The 22969-nt window shown below is 30.0% G+C and overlaps 2 protein-coding genes across 2 annotated transcripts; one reads left to right on the forward strand and one right to left on the reverse strand.

Annotated features, from left to right (window-relative positions):
• Positions 1–457: 457 nt before the first annotated feature.
• On the reverse strand, positions 458–16683 carry LOC136990624 (MFS-type transporter SLC18B1-like). Its single transcript, XM_067289020.1, has 13 exons — positions 16107–16683; positions 15701–15796; positions 12253–12326; positions 12009–12156; positions 11660–11728; positions 11461–11554; positions 11256–11395; positions 5825–5923; positions 5307–5398; positions 5143–5238; positions 4976–5050; positions 658–751; positions 458–587 (listed from the first exon to the last, which is right to left on the reverse strand). The coding sequence occupies exons 1-13, from the start codon at positions 16263–16265 to the stop codon at positions 489–491; spliced, it is 1335 nt and encodes a 444-aa protein (XP_067145121.1). The 5' UTR covers positions 16266–16683; the 3' UTR covers positions 458–488.
• On the forward strand, positions 12648–14740 carry LOC136990626 (BTB/POZ domain-containing protein 3-like). Its single transcript, XM_067289021.1, has 4 exons — positions 12648–12851; positions 12994–13244; positions 13458–13841; positions 13909–14740. Exons 1-4 carry the CDS (start codon positions 12843–12845, stop codon positions 14327–14329), a joined length of 1065 nt encoding a protein of 354 aa, XP_067145122.1. The 5' UTR covers positions 12648–12842; the 3' UTR covers positions 14330–14740.
• Positions 16684–22969: the final 6286 nt, after the last annotated feature.

Here is a 22969-nt window from a genome sequence, read left to right on the forward strand (position 1 = left end):
TTTAATAATAATTTTAGTTTAATTTAGGATATTCTGGAAGAATGAATTCATCCAGAGCAGTGCTTTAACCTGAAATTTCTTAGAGTGAAGTTATTAGCCAAAATGTAGAGCAAAGTAATCAGGTATTATAATCTTCAGGCTTATTTTTCTGCATAAACACACTGCTACTTTTTAATATGCTGAAGCAATTTGTATTGTTTAAATGTTTTAAAACAGACTGTAAATAGGCAGAATTTCTAAAGCAGTTTCTAAAAATGTATATTTGATTAAAAGAATTCAATAAAGATTACTTTGAACTAAAAACTAGTAGTTTTTTATTAAGAAAATAAATTTATGTAAATTTTCGAAAGTACAAAATTTTTATTAAACAGATGGCTATGTAATATTTTAAGATGGATGTCTGAACATTAAAATAAAGCACAAATTTAATCACTCTGTACAAAAATCTACATATAAAAGATAACACACGAATTTTACTTTCAAAATAATTATATGCTATAATTATCTCGTAATAATGGTGTTTTTTCATTTACTGTTTTATGATGATTAGGAGTCTTCAAACATAATAGAGGAAATGTAGCTAACATCTGGAAAAAAAAAAAATTTTTCATAATTTAATCTTATTATTTTTCTTTTAAGATGATGGGTTATACATACAGCAACAGCACAAAATGCTGACAGTATTACAGCTGACTGTGGAAATCCAAAAAAGTCCATTAAAATTCCACCTAATGCTGGACCAATGACCTCACTATTAAGAAGAAAAAAAATAATAGTAAACAAATTATCAGTGATAACCAATTATGTCTGCTTAAGGTCAATTTACACACAACAGTGACCGTTTGGTGCATAAACATCAATAAATATCACACACAGCCAATCAGAGTTTCATCTACTATATGTGATCTGTATTCTCTCAATCATATAAGTGTCATACATGAAATTCTGATTGGCTATGTGTGATATTTATCGATGCTTACTGCACTGTGCCAGCATGTCACTGTTGTGTGTAAATCGACCCTTATTAACATTTAATTTTGTTAGTTTGAAAACCTACCTCAATGATACCAATCATTTCACAAATATCTAAAGATAATAATTGAGTTTTACTTAAGTGGAAAAAAAGAAATATTTTCTATACACTTAAGTAAAACTATATTAAAATCCTAAATCAAACATCCTAACTTAAAATTAAAATAGTTGCTGATGTCTCTGCTTTTTTTTTTACTTCAGTAGTCATTTAAAACATTAACTTTTATACCCAAGTTTTTTTTTACTAATCTATCTTCAGGGATGATTTTGAAGAATTTATATGATTTAATCTTTAACAGCAGTTTCAATTCAATTGAAGAAAGACTAGTAATTACTCCCAAAGTACTCTTCTGAGAAAGAGAAATGATTCTAAACTACTGAATTGCAAGAATGCAGGAAAAAACATCACTTATAAGCTTTCAATGTAAATAATGATAAAAATCATTTTGCTAAAAAAATTAAGATTTTATTCAAAACAGCAATGCAACACTTGGAAGATCTATGTTTTTTAATTCATAATTGACAAGTACAAATATCAAATGTAAGATTGCTTTCTACAAATAATACTTGTCAACAACGGCATAGTGTTCATTGAAGATGTATCTTCAATGAACACTATTGTAGCATGTTCTAATTACTGATTCAATATTCTTATTAATATTACTTGTTCACAGTCTGTGGATTTGTTGCAAAAAATTCTGAGACAATTATGATTTACTAGCTCTGCTAAGTAACTTGCCACTTGGCTGCATATTTTAAAAGTACTCCCATTTACTTAAAAATGGGCTAAGCTAAGTTAGTAGCCCTACATCACACATGTTAAATAAACAACAACTAACCCGTTATATATAAAGACCAACAACTGCCGAATTATCGGGCTAGCAAACGGCTATAGTAATATTAATAATTTAAGTTAATTTGGTACTAGCGTTAGGCGCCATCTCTTGCTAAATTTAATAATTAGAATAACTGAACTTAAATTATTAATATTACTATAGCCATTTGCTAGCCCGATAATTCGGCAGTTATTGGTCTTTATCACACATGTTAGAGATAAACTTAATTACCAGTTCAATCTAATTCCTTGGTGAGTGAACTGACTTCTTATTTATTTCTTGATCTTGTATATGTTTATCCTCCAAAATAACACTATCATTGGCCAACAATGAATTAATTTCTAAACCTTTCGTAATGTAAAAAATTCCCAAGTCATAAGCAAATAATCAGCATGACTTATGCTTGTTTTTGATAAATATATAAAAGATCGAATTACAAAATTTTACATATTAAATAATGAATAAAAAAATGTTAGTTTATGAATAAATTGTCATTAATAAGTCTACTAAAAATAACAATATAAGTCCATGTATTTAAATATATTATAATTATTAAGTTTGAAACATTGAAAAATTTTCTTATACTGTAAAATGATTTTCATTGTTTAAAGTTTTTATGTGAAACAGATGTTATAACTGTTTTAATATTTAATTTGTATTTGAATACAAATAATTTAAGGGATTTAAAATGGATATTTTATCTAAATTCTTATAACAAGTTTGTGTTGCCCTGCTGTGTTGTGCGGTAAAATATGATCTAGTATTGAAAAAATTTTATTATGGTGTGAGATTTTTCTCCAAATTTACATTGCTAATCAAAAGAATGTATTAGTGCATGTATGTACCAATTCTTTTGACTACATATGTCTTAAAACCAAGATATTAAAGTAATTCTGAAGTTTTTTATACAAAGTATTTGTTTCTAACTTAGATTTTCTGCATTTTATGATTTGTGATTAAGTTACAAAGACAAAAAGAATGATTATGCTGTCATTGAGGAATACAGAAAATTTTGAAATGTTTAGTTGTTTACTTTTTGTGTTTAAAGAATTTTATTTCTGAAACTGAATGGATAAGTATGAAAACACTTAGATATAATTTTTTGAAGAAGTTTCAATAAATCATGTTTGCTTCATGATAAAGTTAAGTTTGTATTTGTGTGTATGTTTTTTCTGCATTTCAAAATAAATGTACAGTACTTAACTTAGCAAAATTTAAAAATCTATTAAGACCTATTTGACTTTTGCTTAATGACATTTGGATTAACTTAATTTTATAACTTGTATTGAATTACCAGCTCTACTAAATCAATTACATAAAAGTATATAAAGTCATATGCCCAACAGTGACTGAGTGAATAAAACCACTGAACACTGATAGTTGGTCTTGGGTTTGCACTTGGCCACATGGAGTTTTCAGAATTTTCTTCACAATAGTTCACCTAAATGGACCAGTTTCTTGTAGAAAGGCATCCTCCTTGACAGATTTCTCATATGTTGCATTGCTGTAAACAAATAAAACCATAAAACCAAATGTTAAGTCACTTGTTTTGGGCCATCAAGAATTTGTATGAGATCTGGGGTCTCTAACCATAGATGAACAAGGGGGTTACCTGAAGTACGAATGGACATATCTGGTAGATCTTCAAAATAGATCCTTGTAATTCATGATTGGGGCATACCAGTGGGTCCTTGGTCACAATTGCTCCTTACATAGTTCTAATGTAGTGAAATTGAAAAAATGACAGGGAGCATGATATGTATGGTACATTTTCAAAATGGCAGATTAGGTGTGCATAGTCTGTTTTCACTATGTTTTCACTAGTAAAAATGACTTTTGGAGTCTACTAGCAGTTTGTGAACTACAAAATATTGAGATTTCCAATACTGAATTTCAAGTATTATCTTAAAATAGTATTTTCAGATAATATGCTTTTTGATTAGTCTGGATGATGTAAAATTATAATTAGCATGTTCAGTGTGTGCTACATTAACAAAACTTTGTTTAATTATGTTTCAAAATGAGCAGAACTAGCCTGTATTACTGGGGCTTACTGGCAGGATCTTCATTCATTCAAATCATCTTTAACCTTTTGTTTTTTAAACAAATAAAATATGTAAAATGTTTCTTTATTAGTAAAAAGTCTTAAAGGTTTTATTTTCTGTTGTAAGAACATTAATTTTATAGCATTTGGAAACCTGTAGGATTCCAAATGCTGTAAGTTTTCTCCAGGCCTGGAGAAAATCTCCAATTACCAATTTCTCAATTGCTCTGCACTCGTCACTAATTTGCATTCTTCCTATGCCATTATAAATTAAAAATACTTTTATAGCAAAAAAGTTTTAAATTACTTTTCATATAAATAATAATCTATATCAAATTTAATATCATTTTTATAATTCAAAGATAAAGTAAAATATCTTATCTTTAAAATTCGATTTTTCTCAAGCAATAAGTAGCAATCTCTTAAAGTTAAGAAATGTGTTCTTAAATATATAATTGCTAAATTTTCCTTTTTATTTTCGATATATTGAAAGATATCTTACTAATAATGACTCAAAACTAAAAATCAAAAATTAATTTTGTAATAAAGATGATATTTTATCTTAAAACTTAGAAAAATCAAGATTGTTAGTTATTAGAGGATTTCATGTACTAATTTATATTAATTTCATGTATAAATTTGGTATTATTTTTGATAGTTTAAATATAACCAAACTTGGTTTTGCTAGGCCAGCCTTTGATTATAGATCTAAATTTGATGTATGATTAAAAATTAAAAGCCAAGTTTAATTGCTATTAATTTTACTAGCAAGTGATGGCTAGTAAAATCAATAATACTGTTAATTTTATATGTGAAAAATTAATGTTTTTTCTAATTTATTATTGATTGAAATCTTACTGCATTTCATATTTCAGTTTAATGGAAATTGTAAGAATTTCACTGAATATTGAATTCTGTTTTAAATCTACAAAAATATAAATAAATCAACTCAATGGAATTTTCCTAAAAAATTCCATTGAGTTGAATTTATAAGATAAACAACCAGATATAACAGTTATCTCAATTTTAGATATTACAATATAGTATATCAGTAAATATTCACCCTAATGAATACACACTGTTCCACAATCCAGATACTTTACTGTAAGTAACAAGATTATCACCAAGTCCTTTTTCACTGAAATTAGAAAATACTTGCAATTCATTTTGGAATTCAAATACACTATTACAAAACAGTTTGTAAAATGGAAAATTTTAAAACAAACTTACAAGGCAGCTAATAATATGCATTCAAATGATGGAATAAAGGCAAATGCAAAAGAAATTCCTAGTGCTGTTACTGCAGCCAAGCATAATGGCACACTCCTATAATGTAGTTTAATTGAAAATATTATCATTTATAAAAATAATTAAAGTTAAATATTAAGTTTTACCCTTTAAATGGAAGAAAAGGTGCTGGCCCTAAAACCAGTAGTGATACCAACATAATACCTAATCCTACAATCATAACTGGATATTTGTTATTCTGAAAAATTAAAATTGTATATTTTATTTATAAACGTAAATTTTATAATGACAAATGATTGAATTCAAGACATTAAATCCTTTATAAAATTCTACATAATTTCATAGAAAAATTACATTTAGACAATATTAATAAAATTTAAATTAGAATTTTAATGATAACTTATCTAAAATCATTTCAACATTTAAAAAATCCAAATTGAAATGCTTTAAACAATTTAATTTAATTTAAGTGACTGAAATTAAATTTATTTATTTAGATTATTTGATGGTATTCATTACAAACATCATAGTAATAATTTTTATTTTATAATAATCAGAAATAAGCATTTCTATTCTGTTATCAAAATAAACTTCAAAATAATATAAACTGATAATTTTAAACTTTATATATATTTAAATAATTTTTAAAACTATACAAATATACCATTTTTCCAGTAACCCATCCGGTCAAAGGTGAAAATACACCATAAGCAGCAGACATCAATAGAAAAACAAGTCCAACCAGACCTGGTCCGAAATTATACTATACAAAAATAAAATTTTAAGTTGGATATTCCAAATCAATGTAATTAAAAATAATAATTGTGCTATTAATTATTCAATTTAATGAAAAGGTAATTATATAAAAATTGAGTAGCATTATTAATTTTCTTTTATTCTATAGTGGTCTTGTCATGTAACTGAGGAAACAAGTTGAGTAATAAACTTTGTTTACTATCACTGCACTATGTATACAAATGGAATATTAAAAAGCAAGTAGAATATATCCTTGCAATTTGAATGGTGGTGATTGACTCCCTAACCACATCTATTCTTCAAAACTTTCCATCTTTTTCCCCTCATCTTTTTACGTGAATTCATAACATGTCCTCTTCCAAGGGAGAGAATAGAGTTCACAAAATGCAGGTATGCTTGTTTGATGGTATGGTATTTCAACAGTGACTGCTACGATACTCCCACCCAAGTGTAAATATTATAGGAAATATGTCATGAAATGTACGAGTACACATCTTCCCAAGCACATTGTTGTCTTAAGGGTTTGTGTCTTTTCTGAGGATGTATTGGTTGTTGATGGTGAATATCTTTTTATATTTTGGTGGATATGGTGGTTTTTATTGTGGAATGAACAGCTCAGAGAACAAAAAATGTTAGTTAGGTTTTAAATTATTTCGGCAACATAAGGTGTGTTTGAATCCAGCTTATCAGACTATCCAATCTATCGATAGATACAAAGAGTGCTTTGTTTCAGATAAGCATCTTGTACACTTTATCCAACCTGTGTGACAGAGAAAGGTCCTCTATATAATGGTTGTAGCAATGTTTATACTGCATCAATTGTACACGAAATAGTCTTTCAGCTCTAGTCAGATGAAAGTTAGTGTGATTGTGGCTGTTCATAGCTCTGGGCTTCAGTCTCCTCACACTGTTTTGAAGTCAACATGTGAAATTGCTGCATTAATGTCCATAGCTGTCGAGGAAAGAAATTCTCGTGCAATCTGACTGACATCCTGTACACCAACTGCAGTTGAGGCTTTGATACCTTCTTTCACTGCTGTACATAGCTTTGAAAGCACTGTTGGTAGTTCCTCAACCCATAATCAGTTAAATGAACCTTTAAAATGGTCTTTAAAATAGTCTGTATTGTTTGGTGGCTGTTTTCGATGAGCCCATTTACTCTAAGATGAAGAGCCATAGCATGTACTGGTACATTTATGATACCAATAGAATTGTTAGAATTGCCATAGATCATAACAATCAAAATTTGAACTGTCTATTCTGATCAGTAGTGCAATTTTTGGTGCTGAAACGTGCTATCCAGTTGTCATAAAATGCTCGAATAACTGCCACCCAGCATGTGAACCTGTCTATCATAGTGAAATAGGATAGGAACTCCTGATGAGCATTTCATATATCTGCATCTGAACATAGTGGGGCCACAGACGCAGTCCCACTATGTTCAAATAAATTTACATATATACGAAATTCTTGTTGGGATTGTGATATATATAGCAGGGGTGGCGACAGGGCCGGATTTACCAATTCCAGGGGCCCTGGGCACAAATTCGGTGGGGGTCCCCCCTTTAAGAGTAGGCAAATTTGATGATTTAGAAAATTTACACAAAATACTGTATTTTCAATTAGATTTGAACTAGGAAGTTGTAAATTTCATTTAAAAATAAGGTCATTGTAAACATACATATATTTTATAGCGTAAAACTAATTATTTTAATTTAACTGAAAAATACCTATGTGAAATTTTTTCCCGAAATTTTCCGACGTTTCATAGGTTTTTTCCCGGGTTTGGTTTTCTCTGCCTGTTGCCCTCATGATTAGGCCACACTAGGCTGTCGCGGTAATAGAAAAAAAAATTATGTTTAAACATAATTTTTTTTCAGTTTTGTGGGGGCCCTGGGCACAGGCCCCAAATGCCCTTATGTAAATCCGGCCCTGGGTGGCGAACCTATGGCACGCGTGTCCAAAGTGGTACGTAAGGAGAAATCATCTGGCAGTGTAATGTATCATACGATTTTTGTTTTTTTTCAATCATCCTTTCGGTTTATCACCTGATCATCCTTTTTTCAATCAGCTTTTTTACAGTTATTTTAATTAAATCGTATTTGTTTAATTTCTTTAAATATCGTTATTCGAAGTTTGAAACTTTGGCACGCATTAACATCTTTAAAGCTAAGTATGCTTACAATATGGCACGCGTACACAAAAAGGTTTGCCATCCCTGGTATATAGGATTTCATATGCTGGTGGAGCTTGATGCAACACATGTTTTAACCCATACTTGCAGAACTGTAATAGAAGGCCATATAAAATAACTAACTATTAGTTTGATGGTAATGGTCTTGTCGAAAGAGCTGATGGTACTATTAAACACCATTTTAATAAATGTCATGAAAATAATACAGATCCATACATTGCAATGCTCCAATATAAAAATACACCTTTGCCTTGCGGATATTCTCCAGCACAACTTCTGATGTCTAGAGCACTTAGAATGAAACTCCCTGTCAGCGAAACTTTCTTGGGGCCGAGTCATAGATATACAATACTACAACAAAATCCGTGCAGAAGTAAGTAAAGCAAAAACCTATTAAGACCAGCACACAAGTCTTATCACCTCTAGAGGGTGATGAAGTATACTATAAAGAGTCCAAAAAAACCATGGTCACTTGCATCTGTTGTTAAAGTATGCCCGACGGCCAGAAATATGTCGTTACAACACCAGATGTAATTCATTATAGAAGAGAGATAATTTATTGAAGACTCCTAGAACAACAGATGTGCCAACTCAGAAAATAAAAGATGCAGAAGAAGCATGCCTGCATCTAGTCCGAATACTCCTGAGCAAGCGAACAGTCAAGTAGACCTTACAAAATAACTGAACCTTTCTCAACACAACCGCGTGTTCTGACAACCGCTCTGGCAGACAGATAAATAAGCCTCGCAGATTTTCGTTTACTTTGAGTGACGAAAGTCCACAAAATTTATAAACATACTGTATATTGTTAATGTTTGTATTTTCTAAAAAAAGGGGGCTTGTTACGATATATGGTACTTGTGGCAACATGTCGAAAAACCCTTGGTGTCGGCAGTCGGTCGTCCGTCCTGCACCACGCCACGTGTTTGTCTTCTATTGTTAATGTTATACGTGTTTCATAGCTTATAATCATTCGTGGACTTTTTAGTCGTCTTAATACAAGCAATATTAAACATACAACAGGCTCCTATTAGACACGAGAAGAAAACTCCACTTGCCCCGATTGTCCCTGTGAGGACACCAATACTCAATCATATCAGAATTAAACGTAGGCCTATGTTTATTATTTTTTTAAAATACAAACAATTGTAACAATCTGTACAAAAAACTTGCTGGTGTATTTAATCTATAGTTCGTAATTCGTACAAAGACAAAAATATATAATAACGTTTGAATTTATAGCGTAAATTTAGTTTAGAACACAGTTGATTTAGTTTGCTAGAAAAATATAAATTATGCGATACCAATGGCATAGTCCGCTTCATTTGAAACGAACTACATTGATTTATTTAGTTGGTTGTTTATTGAACTCACCCCAGGCTAGATTGATGGATCAGACGTGACTTCTCATTACTATTAGGGTAAATGAGGGTGATTTGGGGGAAAAGTTCTGGAAGCTGTGATAGTAAAAATAAACTTTATTTTTAAAAAATTGACTGAACTGGTGTTTTCTTATCATATCAAACAACACGATATCCAGCAAAATAATAGTGTTTTCCGAGAAACAGATTCAAAAAACAAATATAATTTTTTGCTAATTCACCATCTCATCCTTAGACGTGTGGGTTAGTTGGTGAACAGTATATTGATAAGCCCTCTACCAGAATCTACTCTTATTTTTGACTGATTACAAGTTAGACATTATTCAAACTTCTATAGTATTTTACACAAGAAACGAGCAATTATTTATTGTGACATCGTCATAATGTCGGGCTGCAACTTTTAATTATATTTTTCATTAATTTCATTCAAAATATATGTTCTCCATCTCAAATTAGCAGTGTCTTGCCCCTATACAACGTACTTTTCCCGTAGAAAGAGTAATGTCTAACTGCTTTCAGAGGAAAATTTTTTAATTAAAATAACGTGACTTCCGGTTTGCATTGGAAGTTCGAATATAGTTAATCGGGGCCTCCTGTTCTACGCTCGTCTCGACGTTTATTTTTCTAACTCAAAAACAGAAAGGACAGACAGCAGACAGGCGACAATGGGAATTTATAGATCTACATTTTTTTTTCAAATTGCAGCCCAACAAAAGTCGTCCGCTAATCTTAACTTCAGATTTTCGAGGTTACAATAAAGATAAGCACGGGTAAAACATTCTGCAAGTCAGAAACAGAAATATATGATGTTATTCACTTATTTTTACAGCAATTGCGCGTAAACAGCACAAATAGTAAGCATGGCTTTCAACTACCACAATATATTAATACCAGGCGCTACTTTTTACTTTATACAGTAATTACACGTGCTCACCATCTCACTCTCATTACCCTACTGGTTACTACATGTCACATGCCTTTCAATTCTCGCTAAACCAACTGTAGTTCTACACCTTTTTGTACTAAAATGAATTACGACAAATTGATAAAGGAATGGAAAATTTATAGTTCATTTATGAGAAAAAGAAAATCCCAAAATGATTTATACGTCTCAAAAGCTTTTAAGTTTTATTGTTATGATATGAATTATTAATGCTTATTATACAGTAGCCTATATGTGTGTGTTATTTCTTAGGTAAATTATTACGCATTGTGGCAGAAACCTATCATATTATATTGACTGATTATCGCAAGTTCTAATCACCCTTTGTATAAATTCCATGAATTTCAAAAACAAATAAACAAAGATAAAATTTTAACTTTTAAAAACATTAAATTTTTTAACGTTTTAAAACGTACTTTTAAAAAAGTACCAAATTTGTATTCAGATCAAATAGTTTATTACTAACAACTTTTCATCAATTATTAGAAATCGATACAATGATAGATATCAAGTGATTAATTCGTATCACCACCCTTTGCTTAATTAAATTTGTTGTGATTTAGAATTGCATATTTATCATCTTTTGTCAGTCAATTTATAAGACAAGATCATACATTTGACATTAAAAAAGTGTTTTTTACAGATATTCATACACTATAAAAATAGTTTTAAGCTACACGAAAATACACAAGTAATTCTCAAATATTGAAGATGACAGCTCAAATTATTTACTCAACAAATAAGTAAAGTATGGCATTTTGAATTAAAATAATAATCATTATCTATACATGTACAGTACTGTATACTGTATAACACTTACCTGACGCATGTGAGGTTCTAATGTTGGATCTAGAAAGCCTTGCGTTTGAGCTGCTGTCATCAAGATTACGCATACAATCCACACTTTAGGTATCGAAAGAAGTTGTAAATATGTAGTCGAGGATGTCTCATCATTCGGCACTAAACAATACAAATTTATCAGTACATAAAGTTAAAATAATATTGTAAATATCTAGTAACCTTACTTGATGATATATTTCTTAGTAATAACCACGATATTGGTATATTTATGACTACTACTGAACCTAAGATGAAAAAAGGAAGTCCGTAACCTCCGAGCTGTCATAAAAATAGATAGCATTATTAGTGTCTTATATTATTCAATTAAAATATTAAAAAAGTTATAAATACAGTGAATATATACAAGCAAAATATTTATCTTACAGCATACAAACTGCCACCGATAGCGGGACCAAGACTCATTCCGATTCCAATGGATGTTTCTATAATTCCCTATAAAATTTTACAAATTTATAACCTTTTAATAATGTAATTTAATATAGATTAATAATTTAATTATCTTCTAATGAAATCAAAAGTTTAAATTATTTGAATATATGTACAATATTTTTACGTTAACTTTGTAACAAAAACTGCAATTTTGGGCATGAAAAAAATGTAAATTATAATTTTTATATGCTTTTTTATATTATATATAATATAAATTATACATTTTTATGTATAAATTTTGCATTAAATCTTGCATTTTAATATGTCAAAAGCATACACTTACAAAAACAGTACCAATATCATCAGGGAACATACTAAAAACGTAAGTACATGAAGCAGTTGTAAAGGCAGCAGCACCTACTGCTTCAAAGATGCGGACTATGAAACAAAATACTGTAAAAAGTGTCAGATCAGTGAGCTTGTCTAAAAACCTAATAAAAAAAAATAATTGTTAATATAAGTTACCGACAGTTTTTAATTTTATTAATTATAAGATCAATTAATAATTTAATTTATTCGAAATTTACCCGAATAAAATGTTGCAAACACCTGCAACAAAGACTCCACTCAGAAACATGAAAGATGATCCAACATGTGGTAACTATAAAGTATATTTAAAAAGATTAAGAGCAAACTTCTTTATTCATTGAGAAAATAGTTCTAAAATGAATAACTAATTATTTTATTATGTAAAAATTATATGTATTCAATTATGATAATGATTAAAATGATTAAATTAGAGGAGAATCCAATCGTGATAATTCTCTGAAGCTTATTATCAAAGCTTTTTATCGTCATTTCTCTGGCTGAAGTACTTGATAAACAATTAATCTGCAAATTTCTTTATCTTAAAAATATATATTTAAAAACAAATTTGTATCGTGTTAAAATAAATTAAAAAGCAAGAAAATATTCTAGAAGCTAAACGTAACTGGTTTTCATTATTTTAACATTACGAGAAATAATTTTAGTAAACGAAATAATTTCTATGAATGGATGTTTAAAATTATTTTTTAAAAAATAAGAAGGATTTGATTGGTTTAACATCTAGAACATTTGCTGCGTTGTGTGAACTATTTTTAGAAGATATTTTTGGCTGGCACACATCATCATCAAGATGGCTGAGGTAAGATGCGTGAGATTTGTTTGTGAAGTAAATATGAAAGTTTTTCAGTTAAAAAAATGTTTATGTTCGGATTTTAAGTATAATTTTGTTCAAATAAATATTCTGCTTTGTCTAACGGATCATATTCTAAACTTTTACGTAGATACAAGGGTGGCAATCGTTGACAACATCGATATTCGATCGAACTTCGTATCTGCTTAGAAAGGGAATGTATTCAGATGTAAAAATAATTACGGGTAGAAGTAGTAATAAAAAGTGTTTTGATGTCCACAAACTGTTTCTAGCTATGGCTAGTGACGTATTTGCTGCCATGTTTTACGGTTCTTTAGCGGAAAATAAATCTGAAATCGAACTTCCTGACGAAGATGCGGATACGTTCGAAGCTGTACTTAAGTAAGTACAAATATAGTAATCATGCACTTAGTTCAAAATAATCATATTGAACACTTCACAAGATTTCAATCGTAAACATCTCTGATCATAAATAAAACAAAAACTTATCACATGTATACATTTTATTATCATTTACGCATTTAAATTTTGAAATATTATCTTATATGATAAAATATTATTTTTCAATTTAATCTAAAAACTTTTTTATTCTAGTTATATATATTCAGATCTTTGGGAGTTATCATCCGTCTCTCGAGCTCTGCAAGTGTATAGATTTGCAGAACTTTATAATATGCCCCATCTCAAAGAGCAATGTAGACGCTACATAAAAGATAGTATACATTCGTCAGTATCATGTGCTGTCTATGATATGGCATCCCTTCTTCGAGACGACGATCTGAAAGAGATTAGTTGGCAAATGATTATCCAAGAAACCGTAGATGCTCTTCAATCGGATGATTTTTTAACCATCACTCCAAATTCTTTAAAAGATATAGTGCAACACGATAATCTAAATATTTCCGAAATCGAACTGTTTCAGGCTATAATGCGTTGGACTTGGTTTCAATGCGAACGTTTGTCGGAACAACAGCAAAGGTAAGAAACTTAAATATAAAATAAATATTTATGGTATATACATAACTTTTCCTTTGTTTTTTGATAGGGAAATGGATGAAGTGACTTCTCATAGCACTTTGCGCGATTTGACTGATGATCTGTTACCATATGTTCGATTTTTAGCGATGTCCCCGGAAGAATTCACCAACGGTCCAGCAAAAAGTGGAATTTTGACATCTGATGAATCATTCGCCATCCTCGCTACAATAGTTAATCCCGGATCTACAATGTTACCAGCTTGGTGTAGTTCTGACAAAACAACAAGATGTGCCGGCTCTTCGAAAGAAAACCAAACTACTCAAGCACTCGTTACTGCTAGGTGTACCAATTGGTTTTCTATAACGGAACACCTAAGACCGATTCGAGCAAAATTTAAAATACGACATAGAGACGTTCACCTTTTAGGGGGAAGTTTTTTCTTACAGTCGCGATCGTCTCGTTATAACACGATTTCCTTTCGATTTTAAAGTAACTGTTGGAGAAGATCCAGAGAGATTAGTTTCCGTAGTCCAGTACGAAGATTTCTGTATATCTGGAAGGGCAAATCATCGCATAATGCTTTCACAATCCGTATATTTAACGGAGGGGGACGTTTGTTCTATGATTATTGTATTTAAAAAAGGTGACGATCCAAGTTGGAATTTCGTGCAATGTGTTGGAAGTTTAGTCCCAGGTATTTTTTCTGTTGATGGTACGGAATTTCAAATGTATCATGTCGATGATGGAGAATCACATTTTCATGAAATTTATCTATCACCAGCGTAATAAATAATAATAATAATAATAATATTTTTGTACCACGTTTCAGTTGTATTTAAAGCAACAGAAATAATTACTTTTGTAACAGGTGCTTAAAAATAAAGCTGCATTCACAGACAGATTATTTATATTTAATGTTAAGAAATGATTGTATGAAAGTGTAATTGTTAAATGGTCTTTTCTTAAGTTTGTATGATTTTACAATTATAAAATAGAAATATTTGGAAAGTAATCATATATAGATTAATATTAACTTTAAGTAACTATGATAACAATACAGAGTAATATTGTACGATCAGTTCGATATTGTTATACTTGTTATTGCTAGTATCAATATTGATTTTTTTTAAATAAATTATAATATACAAGTTAGCAGGTCCGAAGACAATTATTTTCGTTAATATGTTTTTTGTAATTATTTATATAAAGAAATATTTCTACATTAAATATTAATTTTAATAAGATAAATGGGGATATTAAATTATAAATTTTGTACGATTATTTTCTAATATATTTAAATTAATTTATCATATATTTTGCAAACTCGTGTTTGATTATTTTTATATCCTAAATAATGTGTTTAATTATATATACATTTTTTATTGTAATTAGTTTTATATGTTGGCATGCACATCAGATTCTAGCAACAATATCTCAATACCTTGACTTTTTTTTTTAAACTGAGTTGTTGTTTCTCTTATTTATTTTGGTCTATATTTAGTTTTCTTTGTTTGCTTTTATTAGTGGCATTGATTTGTTGTTTGTTATAAGTTAACTAATCAAATTTATTGTAGCATGTACGCTATGATATATTTTTTTGAAAATTCATTTTAAGATTAAGAAATAATGGAAGAAATTTTTATCATAAATAAATATTATTTCATTGCTACGTATCAGTATTATTTTCAACAATATCCTAGTTTCATCATTCAAATAGATAATAATAATATACTGAATTACTGTTCTGTAACTATCAATACTGTTATCAAGTTTTACTACACATGGACTAATTGAATAAATAATAAATAAAGGTGTAGGTAAGTTAGCTCATTAGATAAGAGAAAAATTATTTTACTTACTAATTTACCAAAAATAGGTGACATGACCATTAAAACAAGTGCATAAACACTAAAAATTATACCGGATACGGATTCTCTCATTCCCTTCATTTCTGCCTAAATTAAATAATAATAATAATTAAATGTGAATTGTTTAAATCAACAAACAATTATATAAATTTATTTTTGATCTACAATATTAGATATAAATAATTCTTTATTTTAAGTTTTATCCCAAAGAAAATGATAATCTTAATCATGTTATTGATTTCAATCACAACGATTCATAAAATATTTTTGAGGAATGTAATAACAGCGTTATACACAAATTTATATTTTAACTTTAATTTATACTAAAATATTTTATTCAATTACATTTCAATTAAAGTTTTAATATTTTATACGAAATATTTCTGTTTAAACTTACTTCTTTTGGAAAAAATGGAGCGATGATCGACATACTAAGAAACGAAGTAAAATTCACCAGACATAGACAAAGTATAATTAATTTCTGTAAACCAGTAAATTTGGTAGGACGATTTCTTTCCTTTTTCAGATTTTTCCGATTTTTCTTCATCGTCATCATCGTCTTCTTCTTCACTTATTCGGCGCCTATCTATTCTTTCACTATGATAAAGAGGACAACGATGGACGGATGATGCTCGTTTCCACGAAGAAGTAAGTTTCTCTTTCCTTTCCGATCTTGGAGTAATCGATTCGTAGCTGTTTCTGATGTGTTCGGCACTTTTTTGTAAACAACATACACAATTATTATTCTCTAATCGCTCTGGTAACTTTTGGTTATACGTAGACTTCATATCAAATGTTGTTTCGACATTGCAGGCAGTTTGGTTGTGATCAGAAGTCACGGTTGAATCCGATTCTATCGCCATTTTTCACTAATTCGATAATGATTGTTCAGTCTGTTCAGTACTTACCAGTGAAATGTTGAGCTTTGTCCAGATTATTTTAACGATATGATTAATCAGTTGAAGTTATCCAACTTCTGATAACAATAGTGAGTTCATCATTTACCAGTAAGCTGCTTATCTTCTAATTTTTATGATTAATTTGTAATAATGTTAAATCACAACTTATTAGACTTACATTAGGGCAACATGAAACTGAATATAATTTTGTTTATTTACAAAAAATAAAATAATTTACACATAACTCGCAATATACTCTATTGGAGCTACAATTTAGAGTCTCGGGCTTTTAAATTAATTATTTAACGGAGGGGAAGGGCCTCATATATTGAAATTCAACGTCACAATGAATCTAAATCCAGCCCAGATTACATTAACATAACATAATTTAAAAAAAAAATAACAAAAATAATCTTAAGTTAATGAAACTTTTATATGTTTTAAGTTTAAAATCTATTAAATAGTATTTTTTTTAAATGATATTAATGAAATTTTGGTTAAATATATAAAAATTTCATAGAATATAGGCCCTACAGTATATACTTAATACAAATAAATAAATGGTTTATTGTATTTATTTAGCGCTTATATAAATTGATTAAGGCATAAAAAACAAATATATTATGACATTAAATGAAATAATTCAATGTCAGTTATACAAAAAAAAAGTCTACTGATAAATATTGATGAATTTTGCTTTTGGATACAGTTTTTGTAACGGATACGTTGTATTAAAATTTTATAAATTTTTTTATAATGATATATAACAGATAATCAGTTATAAGATGATTTTTCTTTGTCCTCTATTATAAGTTATTTAAAATGTTAAATGATGTTGATATTATTATTATTATTATTATGTCGAGAAGGTCATGCTCAGCTGATACTGGTGCCAAGTGCTATGCCGGACTAAAGTCAAAGTATAGCTACCTAAGCAAATGTAATTAAGCTGTGTTATTGGTATGTGTGTCAACATCTTCAAACTTCCTAATAATGTGACATGTGTTCAATATTGTAGTGCCATGTGTATGTTTTTATTAAGGTTTAATGTTTCTAGACTTTTGTGTAGTGTACGTACAACGCCAGTAGAAGAGAGGACAATAAGTATAATAAATATCTTATTCATCCTCCACATCTGTCTTATTTTTTGGGCAAGTGGAGTGTACTTGTTGATTTTTTCAGTGTGAGCAATTTTTGTTATGAGTGTTTGGAACAGAGATTATATAGCGAGGAATTTGTATTATATAAGCGAGGAATATTTGTCAATGAGAGTGATGTCAGATCTATTGTGATGAATTGTTTTATCTGTGATTATGGCTCTGTCGTAGTATATTTTGTGTGTGTCATTTTCTAACACTGCCTGGGGAGTATGTTTGTAGTTTGGTACCCTGGGTGTTTAATAATCTGTTTGTGAGCAAGTTCTTGGTGTATTATATTCGCTATTTGGTTACGCTTTTGTAAATAGTTTGTTTATACTAAGAACTTGCAACCAGATGTTATATGTTGTATGTTGTATTCTGGCAGAATGTGGCATTTTTTGCAAGAATCATTTGTTAGTGACGTAACCTTCAGGATGTGTTTTCTATAGTTTTTAGTGTTTATGACCTGATCCTGAATGGCAACAATAAACCCCTCAGTCTCTCCATACAGATAGTAGGTCTATCTGTGTGGAGAGACTGAGGGGTTTATTGTTGCCATTCAGGATTAGGTCAGTCAGTTTGACGCATTCCTGTCAACATAGTCCTGAGCTTAGGCATGCCTGCCATGAAGTGCATTTAGGGCCCGTGACTATTTAGTGGTGTCTACGTTATTTATGTGTATGTCCAGGTGCTTAGAGTGTTTTAAAGATGTTTGGCAGTATTCTTTGTTCTATCACTTTTGGCAAATTAAGTACTCCATCCACGTTTATTAGATCTATGAAGTAAAACATGGATCCAGTACTTAATTTACCAAAAATGTTGAGTACGAAATAAGTAAAAATTATAAGTGTGATTTCTTTTTATAAATAAAATTTTGTACTTTATTGCTTGACGCAATCATTATTTAATTTTTAATCTTGCATAATAATAATCATTATAAGTTATACAAAACAAAATCATCTGTAATTATTCACCAATAAACCCCCGTCATAGCTGTGTTTTCATAGGACGAGGAGGACATATGCCTCTTCAATAATCAATAATTAAAAATAAATAAATCTAACAGAAAATAACTTCTTTTTGACACACCGGAGAGAAAGAGATAAAAGAAAAGACCACAGAATACCACATAGAAGGGTGAGTAATGAAAAAACACTACGTGATTATAATTATTTTAATAAAATTAATTAATTCGGAAAATAATTTTATAATTTTATACTGCATTTAATAATATATCGCTATTTCTACAGTTAGTTAAATTAGCCAATTTTCTTACAACATCGATCTGTGTTAGGTGAAAGCGCTATTTGCAATACTTTTTATCTTTTCTTGATAAAAAACAAGGATAAAAAGTATTACAAATAGCCCTTTCAGTACGCGGTGCTTTAAAAAAAAACTATCGATCAAACATTTATGCCGACATTGGTGTATTAAAAATAAAATAATTTTTCTTTTTACTCGAGAGGTTAAAAAACTATTTTAAAAAATCCTACTCTGGAGATTGAGACACTAACGGGATTAAGGTACTTAAAGTGTCAGCCTTAAATACCTTAATCCTGTTAGTGTATTAATTTTTCCAGGTAGCTGAGAATCCTATCGAATCTGGGGTTCGAAAAACCTCAGAAATTTTTGGGGTGATCTGCCGGGACAGTCTAGCTCTGTCTCTCACTACCCGACCGTTCTCATTGTACGTCAAAAAAAAAATAATAATAATAATAATAATAATAATAATAATAATAATAATCTCTTGGTACCCACAGGGCGAAAAGAGTACAAAAGCAATCATGGCCACCTACGGCCCAAATTGTAATTAGTTATTTTCAAATTAGAAGTTACAAAATGCACATCAGTTGGCATGGACCGTTTCAGGACGGCCTCATATTAAAATACATACAGACATGTATTGTTGATGGGGCTTTTGAACCACTTATCTTAAAATTTTAATTAACAGGCCGCATTTGTAGTGAGTCGGATTTCTGTCATTTGGGCCATTGAAGCTTACGGCCTAAATTAGAAAAAACTGCTTAATTTAATACAATAAACAGCACTTGTATTACGTTTATTAATTTATTTTCTCTAGTGAAATATAGCGTATATTAGAATTTATGTGACATCGTCGCAATGCGGGCTGCAATTTTTAATCAAATTTTTAATTTATTTAATTTAAAATATATGCACATTATAGCGCTTCATTTCGAAACGCTTTGCTGTGTAGCGATTGAGCAGGGACAGTTCACCACTGGAGAAGTGGGAAGAGGAGAATTAGATAGACACCATCGGATTCGTTTTTCCTGAAGTTTTGTTCAGAATTAGTTGAATTACTTAGTAGAAAACACATTGAGACACAAATATGTGTAAAAGCATTATTGAAGGGCATTAAAAATATAATCAAAATATAGCTTTTATACTGAGGTTTATTCTCTTCACTGTATCTTTGTTTCGATATCACAACGTAACTCTTCCAAAAAAAAGTTCTTGAAATTTCCACAATCCCTAGAAATAAAATAAAATAACAGAGACTACATTTGATCACCAAGGGTTTAAACTTTAACATGCTTAACTAAAATAAGACACGTGAGTTATAGATAAACTTTTATACACAAATCTATTTCTTTTGTTACTTAATGGTATTTGGGCACTCTACTGAATCCTGTTTACAAATTTTCTAGAAGTAGGAAGTACAATGTTCAAAATTGAGCTCGCAGTGTACTACTCTACTTTCTCATATTGAATATTACAGCCATTAATTCCACTTTTGTAAACATAAATAAATAATCCAGCAACGAGTTGAGTAACTTTCCCAGCAAAAGAATTTAAAATTGTGTGTTGCGCCATCTGTTATAATATTTTACTTTAAAAAATTTTTTGTAATATTAAGTATTACAAAATGGCAAAAATCTTAATTTTGAGGGTAGAGACGAGTTTCATAAAAATTGTAAATGATAATAATGAGTGAAATTTCATTAAATCCGACCCCATTTGAAATTTGACACGTGACCCTTATCTCTCCATCCTCGACTTTAACCATCAAAATTTAATATCATCGATCCCCTAATACACAAGCTTCTTTGCAAAATTTCAGAAATTTTCGACAAAAGACAAAACTTATTAAAGTTCAAAGTGGGCGAACAAAATTGTGACTCCAACACAAACATCCATTCTTATAGGGAAAAAAACCAAAGTTCTTGTTTGCAATTCTCGACATTTCAAGGGTTGAATCCAAAAATATAAAAATCATGGGCTCGTCAGTGTCATTTTCTGCCCAATTGCCATACTTTTCCTCTGTTATATTAGGTCATTGCAAATGAAATGGTCGTTCTTTAAAATTTAAATTTTCCAGCCTTGTAGTTCAACTTTTTTCATGTAAACAGTGCTGTATGTAGCATACATATGTGAATTTAAAAATGTAATCTCATTTATATTGTGAATTCTACATGTTTTTTCATACCGTCAGAATAATTTTTTGATGGTATGGAAAAAAGGAAACTGAATAATCTTGTTTTACGAATATAAGCAGGGACATAATGCAGCCGAAGCGACCCGAAATATCGATAAAACTTTTGGTGAAGGTTCTGTGAGTGAGCAGAATTTGAATATTCATCGAATTTGAATATCACCTGACTGTCGCGGAAAGGATGAATATACTGGACATTATTCAATCATTTCTAGAGATCTAAACATGTTAGGGAAAGTCAAGGAGCTCGACAAATGGGTACTACACGAACTCAGTGAGAAAGATAAGGAGCATCATTTGGAGGTCCACAGTTCTTTAATTATTCGTCACAAAAGGAAAGTATTCAAATGAAATTTTTTCTATCTATCTTATTCTCCAGACATTTTTAAATACATTTGGACAGTTTTTGGCAATGAAAGTCTTTAAGAGAACACAATCAAAGGACCTTTAATGACTTTTTGACTTTTCATTCTCGGATTTCTATCAAATTGGCGTTAATGCATTTCTATTACATTGTATTAATGTTGGTGGAGACAATTTTAATTGAATATGTAAGTTTTAAATTAAATTAATAAACGTCCAAAGTCAAAGGTAAAAATCGGCTATTTCATTTGCAACAACCTAATAAATAGTGGAGCCGGGAAAGTAAAAAATCCGAAGTAAAAAAATAACCAATATTAAATTTTTCATCCATACGTTCGAATTATCCGAATTATCTTTTAGAAGTGATTATGATAATTTAGTTTTGTCAATATGATAAAATATTGAATGTGTAGATAATTTTATTATTTATACATTACATCATCATTAATAATAATGTTTAAAAAATTTATTCTGATATCATGATTTCTAGATTTTAAGTAGACAAAAGAATATATTTTTTTATAATGATAATATAAATAATATTTTAATTATGATAATTGCAAAGTTGCGTAATTTTTAAAGCGATTAACAAGTAATTAAAAGGCAAGCCAGTAGCCAAGTGAATAAAAACACTGAACTAGGTTTGCGGTTGACTAACAGGCTGGCCACGTGGAGTTTTCTAGATTCTTTCTTGTGTCTAGCATCTGAATAGGGATCACTTTCTGAAAGAAAGTCCTCCTGATCTGGGAGGCATTCCTCCTTATATTGCGTTGCTGTATCCCAACGGTTTTCAACAGAAATGCTGCAAGGACACTTCAGGACTACCACAAAATGTATTGATGAAAAAAGGTAATACAGCCTTTAGGTGTTGTGACAAAGAGGAGTGCCCTCCGGGTGATCTTTCCACTAGAAACTTGCCCCTGCTTAGATGTTTGACAGGTAAAGAAAACTCGGAAAACTCTATTTGGCCAGCTCGTTGGTGAGACGTCAACCCACGATTAATATACTGTACTTCCAAACATATGTCAAAAAATCGATAGGTACTGTACCGTTTTTGGGTGTGATCGACTCTGAATATTTAGTTTACGTATTTAGAGAATAACTTTTTAATCGTACGCCTGCTCGCTCATGTCTCGAACAGTCCGACGTCGACCACTTTTTAACGGGTTTTAAAATTATAAAGATATTTCCAGACGTACGTCGAGAAGTTTAAAAAAGGCGTTTTGCCTCTTCCAGGGATATGATTGAATCTGGACGATAAATTTACAAATTTACGGAGAACATTTTGGGTCGGCCGTGTGTTCGCTTATGGCCCGAACAGGGTTACGTAACGCCCTTTTACCAGGCTAAATATTTATTAATAAATTATAAAAAGTTACTCAAGTAAATTAAAACAAAGCAGATA

Source organism: Centruroides vittatus, unplaced genomic scaffold (assembly GCF_030686945.1).
Source record: "Centruroides vittatus isolate TY-2023 unplaced genomic scaffold, ASM3068694v2 scaffold_946, whole genome shotgun sequence".
NCBI classification, from domain to species: Eukaryota; Metazoa; Arthropoda; class Arachnida; order Scorpiones; family Buthidae; genus Centruroides; species Centruroides vittatus.